Here is a 16616-nt window from a genome sequence, read left to right as displayed (position 1 = left end):
ACCGCTGTACTGGCAGACATTAGCCTGACTTGTGGCTGAACAGAGCTCCTCCATGTGGGAGCTCACTGACCACTAGAGGGAAGCTCCTGCATTGAGCGTCTAACCCCTAGTGGTCAGTATGTGTCATAGTGACCAGTCATTCCCAGTCTTTCTGCTGTTAGGGTCAGTTTGCATATTACTCTTTTACTATATAGGATAGAGGCCTGATGCACGGTTGGGGGCCGGCTGGCTTGCCCTGAATGGTATCCCGGATCAGCGTGGGGTCCCGCTTGGGTGCCTGGCCAGCCTGGGTGAGGGGCTGATGGCTGTTTTCAGGATGCCTGCACCCCCTTCAGGGTCGGGGGGGGTCCCCACTGGGGTGCCTAGCCAGCCTGGATGAGGGGCTGAGGGCTGTTTTCAGGCTGCCTGCATCCCCTTTAGGGTTGGCATCCCCACTGGGGTGCCTGGCCATCCTGGATGAGGGGCTGAGGGCTGTTTTCAGGCGGGCCAAGCCTGCAACTGAAGCTCCCAGTCTCTCCTTTTTTTCTTTTTTCTTTTTATTCTGGAATTTATTTACCTTCTATAATTGAAACTTTGTTGCGGCTCCAGCTCCAAGGCTGGCTGGCCTATAAGCAGGTTTCTGGAGTTTGTTTAGCTTCTATAATTGCAACATTGTTGCTTAGAGTGAAGCTCAGAGCCAAGCTGTGGCAGGCGGGGAACCTTGGCTTCCTCCATTACTGGAGCAAGCAAGCCTCCTGTTCACTTCAGCTGCCTGGCTGCCGGCTACCATCTTTGTTGGCAGTTAATTTGCATACCACCCTGATTAGCCAATGGGAAGTGTACTAGAGGTATGGTTAATTACCATGTTTGTCTATTATTAGATAGGATATTTTATACTATATGAGAAAATATATGTATTATGCATATAATCAATATAAAAGTATCTAAAATTATTTGGATTTATTGGTTATATTAATAAATTCACATTTTTTAATGGAGCTTAAAATAATTAAAACATATAAATTAAACTGAGTCATATGAAATGCCAATATTTGACTGATTTGATCTCACAAAACCAAAATTTTATATGGTTAAACATACAATTTCCTATTTTGGCAAAAAAAAAAATGTCCTGAACTGTGACATTGGATGATTAAGATCCAGGGAATCTATAATGAATAATTAGTATAATCTCTGTGTTACATCCTATGGGTAAAAACAGATGTTTAGAATATAGTTCTTTTCCTTTACTACTATTAATAACTAAAATGTAGCATTTCTCTAAATGCCATGTTTTCTTTTAAGTGTTTTATATTTATTACCACTGATTTTAATTTTCAAATAGCTTATGAGTCTGGTACTTTAGCCTCTTTGCACATATTAGTAACCTGAGGCACAGAGAAGTGAAATAACTTGTAAAAGAAAACCAAATCAATACTGACAACCCCAGGGAAACCAGGCTCCAGAGTCTGCAGAGCCAACCTCTGCTACTTCCCTTCAAGTTCCACCCGATGAGAGAGATAGAAGTCTGCCAAACCATCAGGGCAAAAAGAGAGGTTTTCTGAGTGGCTGAGATCAAGCTATACTGCACCAGACTGGGATTTGAGTGACCTATCCAATAGTTAGCAGTCATGTGAGGTAGGGAACTTCTTAATTTCACCAAGGGTCAGTTTCCCTATAAGACATTAGTAGACTGAGTGTCCTTTCTCAGATGTTGAGTTTCATAGGTGTCCTTACATTGATTTACACATACTTATGTGTGTGTGTGTGTGTGTGTGTGTGTGTGTGTGTGTGTATGCCCACGCTCAAATATGTTTTTCCACTGGAGGGGACATTTAAATACTGCTCTAAACCATTTCATTTTGCCAACAGTAAATATCATAGCTCTTTCTCTATTAGCATATGATTCCTCTAATACTACTTCTTAAAAGGCAGTCAGGTCACAACTAATCAGGCCACTACTAATGGGCAGTTAATTGTTTCCAGATTCCGCCTTTATAAATAACGCTGTTACACACCAAGAGGACTCGGAGGTTGGAGTAGGAGTAGTGTTCTAATGTCAGGCTGCTTCACATTTACCAGCTGAGTAACTTTGAGCAGAAAATCCAAGCCTCAGTATCATTGCAGTACTTATCTCTTATGGTTGCTTTAAGATTGCACAATGCCTGAGCCACAGTCACTACTAAAGTCCATAAATGTGAGGAGAAGTAGAGTGAGCAATTTTATACTAATGGCAAGGATTATGATCATATGCCCTGTACAGCTTTATGAGTATATCTATAGGCTAGATTCCTATCTCAAGTATAAATTCTAGTCAAAGGACACACAAAATTTTAATGAGCTTGAAAAATTCTCCTCCAACAATGCTGTGTCAAATTATTCTCTATCCAATAGATATGATAGAACTCTTTTCCCATAAACCTCACCAACATTGCATATAAGCAAATATTTTAATCTAGTTTCTGGACATAGTAGGCATTCAACCATTTGTTGAGTGGAAGAATGAACATTTTGAAAAGTTAGTGTATTTTCATTGGTACTTCCTTAATTATGAGTGTGATGATCTTTTTATATGGTTATAAGTCATTTTCCTGAGAAATGTCTTTTTCCATTTTTCTCATTTTTAACAGTTTGTGACATCTATACTAATGAAAGGGTAACATGCTAATTAGACTGGGTCAACTGGACATCTTCCAGTCATCTAGTCCTTCTTCTGGACAAAACCACAGTAGCGGGGACCAAGGTAAAGGCGGTTAGGGACAATAAGGCCAGCAGGGAAGGGCGCTTAGGGGTGATCAGGCCAGCAGGGGAGGGCGGTTAGGGGTGATTAGGCAGGCAGGCAAGTGAGCGGTTAGGAGCCAGCAGTCCCAGATTGTGAGAGGTATGTCCGACTGCTGGTTTAAACATCCCCTGAGGGGTCCCAGATTGGAGAGGGTGCAGGCCAGGCTGAGGGACTCCCCTTCCCCCCATGCACAAATTTTGTGCACCAAGCCTCTAGTTTTATTATAACTAGGCAAGATCTCATAATAGAGCAAAGATATTATCTCCTTGTTGTGTTTGTTGCCAACGCTTTCGAGGCTGCTGACTTTTGGTTTAGAATATAGCATTTTTGTTATATTGATGGAGAGTTTTCAAAGTTTATTCTAGAAAACTTGTAGTAATAAATATACATCAGTAGGCATTAAAAAGTTTTATATCTTTAGGATAATGCACAATTCTTTAAAAATCTTGTAAAAATATATTGCAAGAAACAGCTAAGATTTCTGCTATCAATATAAGTAGAGGGAAATAGTAATGCAAATTTATTCTCACACTATCTGGAATTAGTGCTGCTGAGAGTGTTTACCAATATAACCATGAACTAATGTGTAACACACAAGACTGGAGCAGTGCTCATTTTCACAGTTCATGCAGAGAGGGCCCTCTTCCTACAGCCCTGGTTGCTGTTTAAAGGCAGTGCCTGCACAGCGCAGAGGACATGGATAGCACCTACTTGCAAAGAGCCATTTTTGTTCTGCCATCAGCAGTTTGCTATTTCACAGAATGCCCAAGACCAAAACTGAAATGGCCCTTTAGTACAGGCTCAGCAATACAATAAATATTCTCTGCTCTTTAGAGACATATCATGCCTTAAATAAACAAGACTGATGAAAGTCTAAACTGAATTCAAATGAATTAAAAGGTGATTAATCTTCTTATAGAAGGATTTGTCATGTCATGAAAGGGTTTTTCTAAATATTAAGGTGACTAGAACACAATGAAACTTGGAAAAGAACATTTTCATATAAGCTTTTAGGGATGCATACATTGCCCAAAGCTTGATTGATGTAAGGTTTTATGGTTAAGACCCCTATCTTTAATTTAGGTTTTAAAAAAATCCATTTATTTTTCTATTTGGAAATACAACTTCTCATTTGTCCCATAAAGGAAGGTAAAGCTGTTTTATAATTGCACTATTTTAAAAAATGTGTCTAGTAGCAAGTGGAAAACTCCTTTCACCTTGCTTTGCCCATCCCTGTTGCTAACAAGTTTGACCTAACCTTTTTGTTTCCTTGTCTAAACATATACACACAGTAGAGAGTGGTAAAGGGTTTCTAGATGGAATGACAGGGATGACCGATCCTTATGACACACACTGTGGCTGCTAACCAGCCCAAACCGGGCCCCAACTGGCACCCCCCAACTGCCTATGGCCCCTCACCCCTGACCGGCCCTTCTATATTGTTTGCAATATAGAAGCTAAATAAACCAAGCCAATCAGGGATGGGGCTGGCCATCCAACTGCGCATGGCCCTTCCCCTCTGCCAGCCAGCCCTCACTAACCTCCTCCCCACATAGGCCTCGATCACCAGCCAGCCTGAGGGACCCTACCCATGCATGAATTCATGCACCGGGCCTCTAGTGTAATTATAACTGTGTGAAAGGATATCAGAGACACCAGGGAGAATCACAGATCAAAAAGCAAAAAAAGTGAGTGCAGAAAGATGAAGGGACTACAGACATGCATGGATAGCATATACAGAATCTTAAACTAAAAAAAAAAAAAAAAAAGTATTTTACGGTTGGGATTATTTTGTGATTAAAGTTTGCTATGATTCAATGGTTTTAAAGACCTACCATGGCTAATGACAATAGGCATATACTCTGCTTTCATCTATCCTGTCTAATAATAGAAAAACATGGTAATTAACCATAACTTCGCTACCCTTCCCATTGGCTAATTGGCGAGATATGCAAATTAACTGCCAACCAAGATGGCGGCCTGCAGCCAGGCAGCTGAAGTGAACATGAGGCTTGCTTGCTCCAGTGACGGAGGAAGCCAAGGTTCCCCGCCTGCCGCAGCCCAGCTCTGAGCTCCAGATGCAACAATGTTGCAATATAGAAGCTAAACAAACCCAGAAACTTGCTTTCAGCCGCCAGCGGACTCAGAGCTTAGAGCGCCATTGATGGCAACAGAGTTTCAATTATAGAACCTAAACAAACCCAGATACCTGCTTTCAGCCAGCCACAGCCTCAGAGCTGGACCGGCTCTCAGCTCCAGTGACAGCTATAGAAGGTAAATAAATCCCAGAATTAAAAAAAAAGAAAAAAAAAAGAGGCTGGGAGCTTCAGTCTCCTGCCAGCCTAAAAACGGCCCTCAGCCCCTCACCCAGACTGGCCAGGCACCCCAGTGAGGACCCCCATCTTGAAGGGGGTGTGACCAGCTGCAAACAGCCATCATCCCCTCATCCAGGCTGGCCAGGCACCCAAGCGGGAACCCCACCCTGATCTGGATCACCCTTCAGGGCAAACCAGCCAGCCCCCACCCGTGCACCAGGCCTCTATCCTATATAGTAAAAGAGTAATATGAAAACTTACCCTAACAGCAGAAAGACTGGGAATGACTGGTCACTATGACACATACTGACCACCAGGGGGCAGACGCTCAATGCAGGAGCTACCCTCTGGTGGTCAGTGTGCTCTCACAGCGGGGAGCTCTGCTCAGCCACAAGCCAGGCTGATGGCTGCCAGTGGTGGTGGGAGCCTCTCCTGCCTCCTCAGCAGTGCTAAGGATGTCCGACTGCAGCTTAGGTCTGTTCCCTGCTGGCAAGTGGGCATCCCCCGAGAGTGCCGGGCTGCCAGAGGGATGTCTGATTGCCAGCTTAGGCCCAATACCCCAGGGAACAGGCCTAAGCCAGCAAGTGGTCACCCCCGAGGGGTCCCAGACTGCGAGAGGGCACAGGCCGGGCTGAGGGCCCCCCCTCCCCCGAGTGCGCAAATTTTTGTGCACCAGGCCTCTAGTTTATTATAATCCTCACATAGTGATAAATCCATCAGTGTTTGGTAAATATTTACCAATAAAACAAAACAACAAAAAACACTACAAAAAGCTGAGTAACCAAAATAGCAGGGTAGAAGAGATTACCAGTTATTGCCTGGGATAAAACAGAAACTGGAAACAGTGTTTCCCTAAAATCCCCGCATGCTTATATGACCTATGTCCCAGACAAGGAAGAGTTACACATGCTGTTGGCTTCACGGGAACATACCTTCACATTCGCTTTTAGTCAGAAAAGTCCCAGCGCGCCAAGGCTTCTGATGGAATCCCGGACAGCACTGGTCACAGCTGTCACCACACGTGTTGTGCTCGCATTCACAGCGGGATTTCTAGTCAAAAAGGGGGAAAACATGCTTTCAGCTGCTTTTGGAACCATAAATGAAAGGTGTTCCCTGCAAGGTAGAATGAAGAGAAGAGAGAACTTCCAGACTATGGACCAAAATAGAACAGTTCTGTCAGTCTGGGAAGGAAGAGGTGCTCATCTTGGAAGCAGGTATTTGATGGGCACCAGATTCCAGAGGTCCAGGCTAGTGCTGGGATCACTGGGCTTCAGCTTAGAAGAGAGAGAAGAGAGCTGAGGTCCAATTGGGAGCAATCTTGGGCCAAAGACTAAGATCCCTTCTTTTTTGTATTTAAGGTTTCCCTCAGAGTATTGTTAACATTTGGGAGTGTGGACACAGGGAGAGAGTTGTTCCCTAGGCACTAAAAGGCATAATTATAATAGAAATCAAATGTCCCAGAATGCACTTGCAAGCGAGCACGCGTGCACACACACACACACACACACACACACACACAGTCCTGTCTATGTGCTCTGAGCGCAGTCTCTTTTTAAAAAAAGTATTGAATTGCCCTAGCCCAGTGGTCGGCAAACCGCAGCTCGCGAGCCACATGCGGCTCTTTGGCCCCTTTGAGTGTGGCTCTTCCACAAAGTACCACATGCGCGCACACACGTACAGTGTGATTGAAACTTCATGGCCCATGTGCAGAAGTCGGTTTTCAGCCTGGGCGAGTCTATTTTGAAGAAGTGGCATTAGAAGGAAGAAGTGGGATATCTTCGCTGAGGTCGACCCCTCAGATTGAGGACATTTTTAGCAAAGGCCAGCTTAGGAGTACCCTAATTAAGTTAATAACAATGTACCTACCTCTATAGTTTAAGTTTAAAAAATTTGACTCTCAAAAGAAATTTCAATCGTTGTACTGTTGATATTTGGTTCTGTTGACTAATGAGTTTGCCAAACACTGCCCTAGCCAGTTTGGCTTGGTGAATAGAGCGTCAGTCTGCGGATTGAAGGGTCCCGGGTTTGATTCTGGTCAAGGGCACATGCCTAGGTTGCGGGCTCGATCCCCAGAAGGAGGCATGCAGGAGGCAGCCGATGAATGATTCTCATCATTGATGTTCCTATCTCTCTCTCCCTCTTGCTTCCTCTTTGAAATCAATAAAAATATATTTTAAAAATTATTGAATTTATTGGGGTGACGGACTTCAGGTGTACAATTCTACAATCATCTGTATGTTATATTGTGTTTACCACCCCAAGTCAAGTCTCCTTCCATCACCATTTATCCCCTCCTTTACCATCTTCTACCTCCCCCCACCCCCTTTTCCTCTGGTAATCACCATACTGTTGTCTGTGTCTATGCGGTTGTTTTCTTTGCTTAATCCCTTCACCCTTTTCACTCAGCATTCCAACCCCTATCTCCTATGACAGCTGTCAGTCTGTTCTCTGTTTCTGAGTCTATTTCTATTTTGTGTGGTAGTTTATTGAGTACAGTCTTCATTCATGGCATGGAACTGACCCTCCAAGGCTGTCTTGTGGGCTCCCAAAGCTTGGGAAACACTGCTCAACGTGACATCTAATAGACACACACCCTTCTAAAAGCAGCACCTCTAACGTGCCCAGATAAATGTACCAGGGCATTTGAACCTCCCCTCAGAGGTAACATTATGATGCATTAGTCAGAAAAGTGGCTTCTAGAGAAATGCCATTTGTATTACAATTTTAGTAGGAGAAAAAAATCTATGCATAGGTAGCTATGTTCACCAATCTTACTATTCAATATATTTCTTCCATATACTATACAACAAATGACTTTGTATTTCGCCAGTTTGGTTATGACTGAGAAGAAAGATGCTCATTCATCTTCCTTTTAGTTTGTATTCACTTAATATATTGTCATTAATGAAAAATTTGACCCAAAAGCATGGCAGCATTTTCTGGCCTAGCAATTTCATTCTCTCCTGAATACTCTCTTCCACCCCTCTCCATATTGCCCCTGCCCCACCCCAGTCTCCTGTTCCGTGCCATTTATATTCACTTCCATGGACATTTTTCATTTGTTTGCATTAACTTTTTTGATGAAAATTTTTGAAAGAAATGGTCCGGTTGATTGATGGCAGGCATTCTCCAAAGCTAAATCATATTGTAGGCTGTCATAGCTAAAGAGGTTTCAAAATAGAAAGACCTGTTTGGAGCCCCCCCCCCTTTTTTTGGAGGGGAGAAAAACTAATCTGGTTTCTGATACAGTGATGGCTGATTTCAAAGTCTATCCTAACCACCAGCACTATTTCCCTCTGGCACAGCTTCCTGTTATACTGTCTAAGCCGAGACCTGACACCCGCTCACAGGGTCCCTCTCAGCAAAGCCTCTTGAGAAGCATTCACAGTTCAGAGCTTCGTTTTGCCTAAGCATCCTATAAATATACATACATTTGTCACTGGATCAAGTGGACAAGCCCTGGCATGACCGAAGCAGATGCACATCCCTCCAACCGAGATATCCTTGACCGAGTAGTAATACTGCAAAAAGCAATCAGAGAGAAATCCTGTAAAGAAGACTGCAAGGTGAAAGTAACAGAAGGGAACCTGCAATTAAAAACTTTACTTTCTGCTTTTATCCTTAGTTTGAAGCACACTGTGTTTCTCCGGACAACTGAGGGCTAACAATAGCCCAGAGAGAGAACGCCTCTAATTTATGTTGGGTGGGCATTTTAGAAATGTCTTTTCCACAGGCAGAACAAAGTCCATGCTGAAGCATCTGTTGTTGAGGGCAAGTTGTTATAATTCTTCATTAAAATTGTTTTAGTTTCTTGCAAGAAAACCTCTTTTATTGTCATTAGAGAAACCTCAGTATCCATGGACCATATGTAGACTGTTTTGTTTGATGAATTTCAAAAGAATCAGCATATTTAGGGGAATGTACTCATAACAATACATTTCTTAAACAGAAGGAAGTGAAATGGGACTAACTGCAGGATTGACCTAACATAATGTGAGGAGTAAACTCGCCTCGCCTCTGTTCATTATGATGTTAACGAGCCCATGCAATTATTTCCCTATCTAAAGTTAAGATAGGGCTATGTTCATAAATCTACCCAGCTTTTCAAAGACTATTTATAATGATAGAACTGAATTATGTTTTAAATTTTAATTAATATATATGAAATATTTTATAATTGAGAGTACTTCACATTATAATATGCAATCCAAATAACCATCAGAGTGGCGATGGTTCTATTATTCTAATCATTCACATAAAAAAAAAAAGATTTAGAGAAAATAAGTAGGTAAACAAAAAACTGAATTCCCTGATGACAAAGTTCCCTTTCTATCTATTTTTTTCTTTTTTTTGTTTGTTTTTGTTGTATTTTCATTGTGTCTTTTATAATATTTTTGTTGCATCATCTCAATTGATATACCTGAACTTCGAATTTATGAAATTTGCTAGGAAACTTAGGTCAAAAGTCTGCTTTTCACTAACCTCATCACATAATAATATAGATACAAATGGGGATATTTACTTGTAAAGCTGATACAGTAGTTTTTGTAGATGCTTTTAAATTGGAAAATCTGTTTTAAATATAAATGTATAATGTTTCACTTTTGAGTCATTGAAAGGAGCTAAAATTCAATATCCCTTTTTATATATTTAAATTTAAATGTAGTGTTTACTTAACTTTACTTTCAAAAAACATATAAATGTTGAATTTCACTGCTCTATTTTAAAGGCTCATATCCAATGAATTCTAAATAATAGATGGGCACCCCAATCTCTACTTTGCCTTCTCAAAAGATGATAAAAGAAACACATTTATTGCCATTGATTTTTCCCCCTCTGATAGATATACTGTCAAGAAAGATTAAATTTCCCTTCAAAATTATTTAGTCTTTCTCGGTACATATTTTTAAATCATGCTGAAATTAAAATTAAAAGGGATTTTTTAAAACAAGAATCTAACATCACCATAAAATAATCATTACTTCTGTATAAGATAATTTACAATAGGCTTATGTATAATACATGGTAAAATTATTTTAGGTTTAGAAAATACCTAAACCTAACACAAGAAACATGTGTTGTATGAGGATAACAAAACTTTAAAAGTTACTTTATGATGGAGAGATTTGTGAAGGGTAAATTAAGTAATGAGAAGAGAAAATTTATGAGGGGTATTCATGAACCAATATTCAATATTCCGCAATGGTTCAGCAATTGTTGGCAATAGTCTGACCTTAGGAAGATCATTTTAGAACTAAGAGTTTTGTCCCACAATTTTAGTTTCTTCTACAATGCTCCATTTACCTTTGCTTCTGGTCACACAGTAGGTATTCTCTTAGCATGGATTTGTAGCTGAATTGCCCCTCTTGGTAACAATGTCTTGTTATGTAACAGTGTGTAGGGGAGGTGACATAATCCAGTGCAGGTGGCGGGGGATAGATAGGAGGAAGCACAGTTATGGCTCCTAGCAACCTCCACTGATCATTTATGTCATGGTCACATAAATTCCAGTTTAACACTGGGAAACAGCAATTTTATTAGCTCCTGTTTTCAAAGATCTGTTGAAAGACTGCTTTAAGCATTTTTTTTTTCTGATATCCTATCAGGAAGGAAAATAGAACAATATATAAAATCAGTTTTTCCCTACAGTTGTGCTTTTTAAAACTATGGCTTTTGATTTATTAATAAAGCATAAAACTAAATTATTTAATTGGACAAAATGGTGCACAGACCAGCAGCATTGACATTACTGGGAACTTGATAGAAATGCAGTTTCTCAACTCAGCCCTAGACCCCCTAAACTTTCACAATATCAACAGTTGCTTCTGTGCATGTTAAGGTTTATGATTGATTGCAGTGTGTGTGTGTGTGTGTGTGTGTGTGTGTGTTAGTCATGTTATAAAATGTATTTCTTAGTGTTGACTGCAGCCAAAAATGTTTCAATTTCCTACAGTAACTCCCCAAAGCCAATTATAACAGTGCTGATCACCCAAAGTGACAAAACTTAGTTCTCAAAAATCAGAATATGAATTAGGCATTATGATCTTCATTTTGCAAAACAGGGGATCAAAGTTTAAAAATGTTAAAAACTTTGATAAATGTTACACATCTAACAAGTAGTTAAACTTAGATTTGAACAAAAGGCCTACCAAATTTTAAAGTCTTTGATAACCACTGCTACAAATCATGGAAAGATATATTTTAAAATTATTTAACAGAAGATTAAAAAGAAGGGTGCAATATCATTCACAGCCTACAATATGGTCCAGCATAACTTACCCTTCGTGTGACAATGGGGTCAATTTCCCTTGGGTCTTTGTGAGCAAACATCATCAAATCGGCATTCAAGGTGCGGATCCTCTGAAACCGCAGGCGAATATAGCGGGCAGAGGTGAATTCTAGCAGTTCAGGAGAAGGGTCATCCGCACTTGGTCTCCCGTTGATCAGAGAGATGTGAATCTACACAATGTGGGAAAAAATTTAACAATTAAGCTCACCAAATACTAAATATCTGGTTTTGTTTTGTTTTTCTTTTGGAAAATCAAGATAAGCTCTCTACTCCTAATTAATTAGGCAGATGCAGCTTCATGTTTACTGAAATAAAGTAATTGGGGGATTTTATGGACCTTTTAACACATGTATATGCAATATATTTGTTTATATTTTAGGTGTTCTCTATATTTTGCAATTACCCATAATCCTCTATTCCAAGGCATTGCATCTACTTGGCCTTCTTAGGGGTTCCATAAATTTTTAAATCACTAATTTTTATCTGAAAATTATTGTGTCCTGAAATTATTTAAGAATCTGGTACACAGTGAAAAACCAAAAAAAAACTTGGTTTAAATAAAACAACTACAAAATAGACAAAAACAGAAACTCATCAAGTACTTAAAATCATTCTAAATTTGAAAGTATCTATTTATAGAGCCTTAGCATATGGAGAGCAAAGAAATTACACACTGCAAGGAAAACTAGACAAATCTACAATCATAGTAAGAGATTTCAATCAGTTGTTCATTTGTTTTTGGTTTTTTTAGTAAGTAGATCAATAAAATCAGAGGTATAACTCAGTCTATGAAAGTACATGAAAACCTGATTGGAATGGTAGATTTGTTAGGAAAATAATTTAGCGCAATTGACACTAAGACAAATAAAATCTAATAAAATCAAAATAGAGAAATTGCAAAGAAACTATCCTTCAAAGGTGCATGAATCCCACATGCTCTCACTCGCATTTCACAAGAGCAGAACACTTTAATGAGAAATAAACCAGTTTGGTAAGATAAAAGAACTCCTATTACAGATAAAGGAATTCTTTGCCCTCATACCTAAAGAACTCCTATAAACCAACAAGAAAAAGACCAACAATGTAACACAAAAAGCAGAGAAAAGATACAAGGAAACTATTCAAGGAAATTAAAAATGGCTGTTAAACTTTTGATAAGATAGTGAACCCCACCCATTATTTAAAAGAGAACTATTCATTAAAACCACAATAATAAACTTTTTCCATTTTTTCAGATGGTCAAAACCCCAAAATATTGATAATACTCCCTGATGGCAAGACTGAAGAGGTATAAGCATTTTCATACACTTACAAGTGTGAGTGCAAAATGACATAAATCCTTATGAAAGTGAGTTTATCAATAATTATCAAAATAACAAATGCAGCTCAGCCATCGAAGCTCAGTGGTTGAGTGTAGACCTATGAACCAGGAGGTCATTGTTCGATTCCCGTTCAGGACATATGCCCGGGTTGCCGGCTTGATCCCCAGTGTGGGGCCTGCAGGACGCAGCCAATCAATGATTCTCTCTGATCACTGATGTTTTCTCTCTCTCTCTCTCCCTTCCTCTCTGAAATCAATAAAAATATATTTTTTAAAAAATTACAAATGCACATAGAAGCATAACCAGTGGACATAAGACATTCGGGGATAGGGGAGGCTAGGGGACTGTCTAGGGCAGGGGGATAAAATGGACACATATGTAATACCCTTTGTAATACTTTAAGCAATAAAAAAATAAATAAATAAATAAATAAATAAATAAATAAAAAGAAAAGACACAATTATATTGGGCTCTAAAAAAAAAAAAAAAATTACAAATGCATACAATTTTTAACCTAATATCCATCAATGGGCAACTGGTTAAATAAATAATATATCTACCTACTGAATTATTGCACCATAGAAAAGAATGAGGCAACTCAATATTCTAATAGGAAAAAGTACTTTCACTTTTTGTACTTTGTAAATGCATTATTACCTATGCAATAAATTACATCAAATCAAACTTGTTAAATAAAATTAATTGAGTGGTAGGTTTTGGACTGAATCACCCCCTCCCCCCTACCCCACCCCCAAGCATGTGCATGCATGCACAGGAGGCTAAAGAGACAGAAATGCAAGAAGAAAGGAGTCTTGTGCTGGGCCGGAAGCTGCCCAGGAACACGGCAGTCCATGCATGTACTGGGAAATTGTGACTTGAGGTCATCACTGGAATTTTCACCCATTTTTGCAAGATCATATATCATGTGTGTTAATTACATTTTTTGACAGGAGAGGCAATGGCATGTTTCCATTCTGAACATCCTACATTTAGATAATCTCCGAGAGCATTTACAGACTGACTGCCAATAAACTACTGAGTCACTAGAGAAATAAATATAGCGAACTCTGAGATGAGAAACTAATTCTGGTGTCACAAAGCATAAGCTCAAAATGCCTCATGATAAAAATATGAAATGTCCCAGCTAATTGAGTCTACCTTGGATACGTAGTAAAAAACAAATTCATTTACTACATTTGAAGATGATAGAATTCAAGATCTGCTAAATATACTGAATCTGAAAATACTGGATACTTTCTCTCTAACGTGAAAAAAAAATCTAAAAGAGTAAAGTGGATCTTGTATATTCCACATTTCTGGCATCCAGTGGGTAACCGGAAATGTGTTTAAGTAGTCTCTATTACTTAAGAAGGTATCAGTTGAATGTTAAAAGGATGAATAAAAAGATACATGAAGCAATTAAATTAGTTCCCCTTAGAGATTAATTTTGGCATCTGAAAAATCACCAGTGCCCTTGAATTCATGCTTAATTTCTGTCTCATCAAGCTCTCCCTTGAGTGCTCCTAAAAATGCTGTTTGAAAGAAAGGAGGAAATCACTGCATGTTTAGGATTAAAGTTTCTGAAAATTATTAAGGTTTAGTTGGTGTTTATCCTATGGTGAACCATTATTCGTGGTGGTACATAAAATCAGTAAGTTCCTCTTTGAAACTCACGGGAAATTTAAAATGAATGGTGTACATGTTCTCATTTAGGTTAATAAACCATATGATAGCCACATAAAGGACTCAGCAAAAGAACACTTCTCACAGCTTTGGTATTTTCATCAAGCTACTCTGCCAAGAGAGCTTGTGAGTGTAGTTAGTCCCAAGCTGTTTTTGGATTATAAAACCAGCCAGCTGTTTGGCCATGTTGTGAGCAGTTTCATTCCATCATTTTTTTTTTCTTTTCTTTTTTCACTCCCCTTCAAAATAAATCATAATATTGGCTAGGATATTTCCACTGACACAATGCTGTGTAATTCTGAGTCCTCTGGATAGCATAGCATACTTCCTGGTTTCCTGTGGGGTGACAACTGGAGGGTGTCTATCTTCAAAAAGATGAAAAGTGTCAGTCCTCAAGACCACCACTGCCTTGCTGTGAGGCTGTGGGAAGTCCGTGGCAGTCTAGAATCTTCTGAAATGAGTTCTATTACAGACATGTTGGTGGGTGTATGTTCATGCTGTCAAAGGAATTCATTCCAACTGAAAATATCAGCCTGATTAACAAACAGTCTTGTAGAGTTTTAAATTACACTCTTCTTTGAAATCAGTTTTGCAGAAAAATAAAGAGGAAAAATACCTAATGAGTTTATGACTAAATGACCAAATGAATATTGCACTCTATTCACTCAAATAATCCTGTTTTTATTAGTATAAGCATACTATATAAATCATGTTACAACTGCAGATGGAGAAACATTTGTGACTCTATAGCATTTTTTACTATATAATTTATTCTATAATTAAAATACAATTTAAAAATGGCTTACGCAGCAAATAATCAGATTTCTAGTATGAATAATTGTCCCTTATGATGTTTTTCTAATTATATTAATACAACTGTTTTAGATTTCTAAAATAGCTATACTCCTAATAATTTTTTAGTGGGTGCATAGAAGGGAGAATGTAGGCTGCTTAGAAATCATTAATAAGTATTAGAAATTTTGAACTGAGTAGTGGAAGTAGATGGAGTTGACAATGTATGTGTAGTGTGCTCCCTTAGAGCATTTTAAAATCCCATTTGAATTTTTAATCTCTAAATTTGCCAATTAAAAATGGAGAACGACTTATAAGTAAGATGTCTCCAGGAGATAAAACAATAAAATCCACATATGTAGGTGCAGCCAAATAATATATAGGTGTATATGTAAACGAGTGATTAAGACTTGTGGGAATCTCTTCAATACAATCATGGTTAATATGATATTATTTCAGAGACAGAGAGTAACTTTGAAAAATGAGCAAAATAACTTTTATTTTACTCTGTGTGAAAAGGGGAAAAATCAAATATTTGGAGAAAGGGGGTAAGCTGTATGAATCTTAAGAAAAGGGGACAACACAACCATTTGTCATTGTGTTTCTAGCACAGCGCAAAGGCTCTGGCACTGGCTATATATCACCAACAGGAGCCCTCAAATTATGACTAGTTAGTCCTCACCATACCTGATCCACTAGCAGCATTTGAAACAACTGGACACTCCATCCACTTCCAGGACTCCACACTGTCCTTGTTTTCCTCCGGCTATCTCCTTCACTGCTTACCACCCTTTCTCCTCTCTAACTCTAATATTGGAGTGCCATGTTGTTCAGTCTTGGGTCCTCTCTTCTGTTCTATTTACACTCACTCACTTAGTGATCTCATCAGCGCTCACAGCTTTAAATACCATCTATACTTACGTCTCCCACATCTATGTCTCCAGGCCCGATGTCTCCTCTGAAGGTCAGAAGGCAGAAACCAACTGCCTTCTCGCCTACATTTATTTGCCTATCTAATAGGTATTTCAAATGTAGATCTCAAATTGAGTTCCCACTTTTCATCCCGACAGTCTTCCCAATTTCACTAAATAATTTCATTCTTTCAGCTACTCAACAACTTTAAGTCATCTCAACTGTTTTTGCTTTCTTTATTCCTATATCCGAAATGTCTGAAAATCTTATTGGCTTTACCTTCAAAATATATCCAGCATCTAAACACTTCTCTAAAACCATCTTAGCCCAAGCTTTCATCATCCTCTGCCTGGGTACTACAATAGGATCAGAACAGGTCTTTATGCTACCACACCTAACTCCCTATGGTCTACTAGTAATATAGCAGATTAAAAAAAAAATTTTTTTTACTAAATGTTTCCATCAATTTAGTCTCAGTATTCCTTAAAATAAAAATCACAAGTTTAATATTAATGATTTAAAATAATGGACACCAAAAATCC

At 38.9% G+C, this 16616-nt stretch overlaps 1 protein-coding gene across 7 annotated transcripts in view; it reads right to left on the bottom strand.

Annotated features, from left to right (window-relative positions):
• Positions 1-16616, bottom strand: part of LAMA2 (laminin subunit alpha 2) — a 480022-nt gene that overhangs the window by 283894 nt on the left and 179512 nt on the right. For all 7 annotated transcript variants that reach the window (XM_036316421.1, XM_036316415.1, XM_036316414.1 and 4 more), the window contains exons 5-7: positions 11356-11535; positions 8508-8597; positions 6009-6126 (exon numbers count right to left, since the gene is read on the bottom strand). In XM_036316421.1, coding sequence (XP_036172314.1) covers positions 6009-6126; positions 8508-8597; positions 11356-11535 — 388 coding nt within the window. The remainder of the gene's footprint in view (positions 1-6008; positions 6127-8507; positions 8598-11355; positions 11536-16616) is intronic.

Source organism: Myotis myotis, unplaced genomic scaffold (assembly GCF_014108235.1).
Source record: "Myotis myotis isolate mMyoMyo1 unplaced genomic scaffold, mMyoMyo1.p scaffold_m19_p_7, whole genome shotgun sequence".
In the NCBI taxonomy this organism is placed as follows: domain Eukaryota; kingdom Metazoa; phylum Chordata; class Mammalia; order Chiroptera; family Vespertilionidae; genus Myotis; species Myotis myotis.
The sequence above is the reverse complement of the archived record's forward strand: the minus strand, read 5'-3'. Positions and strand labels throughout refer to the sequence as shown.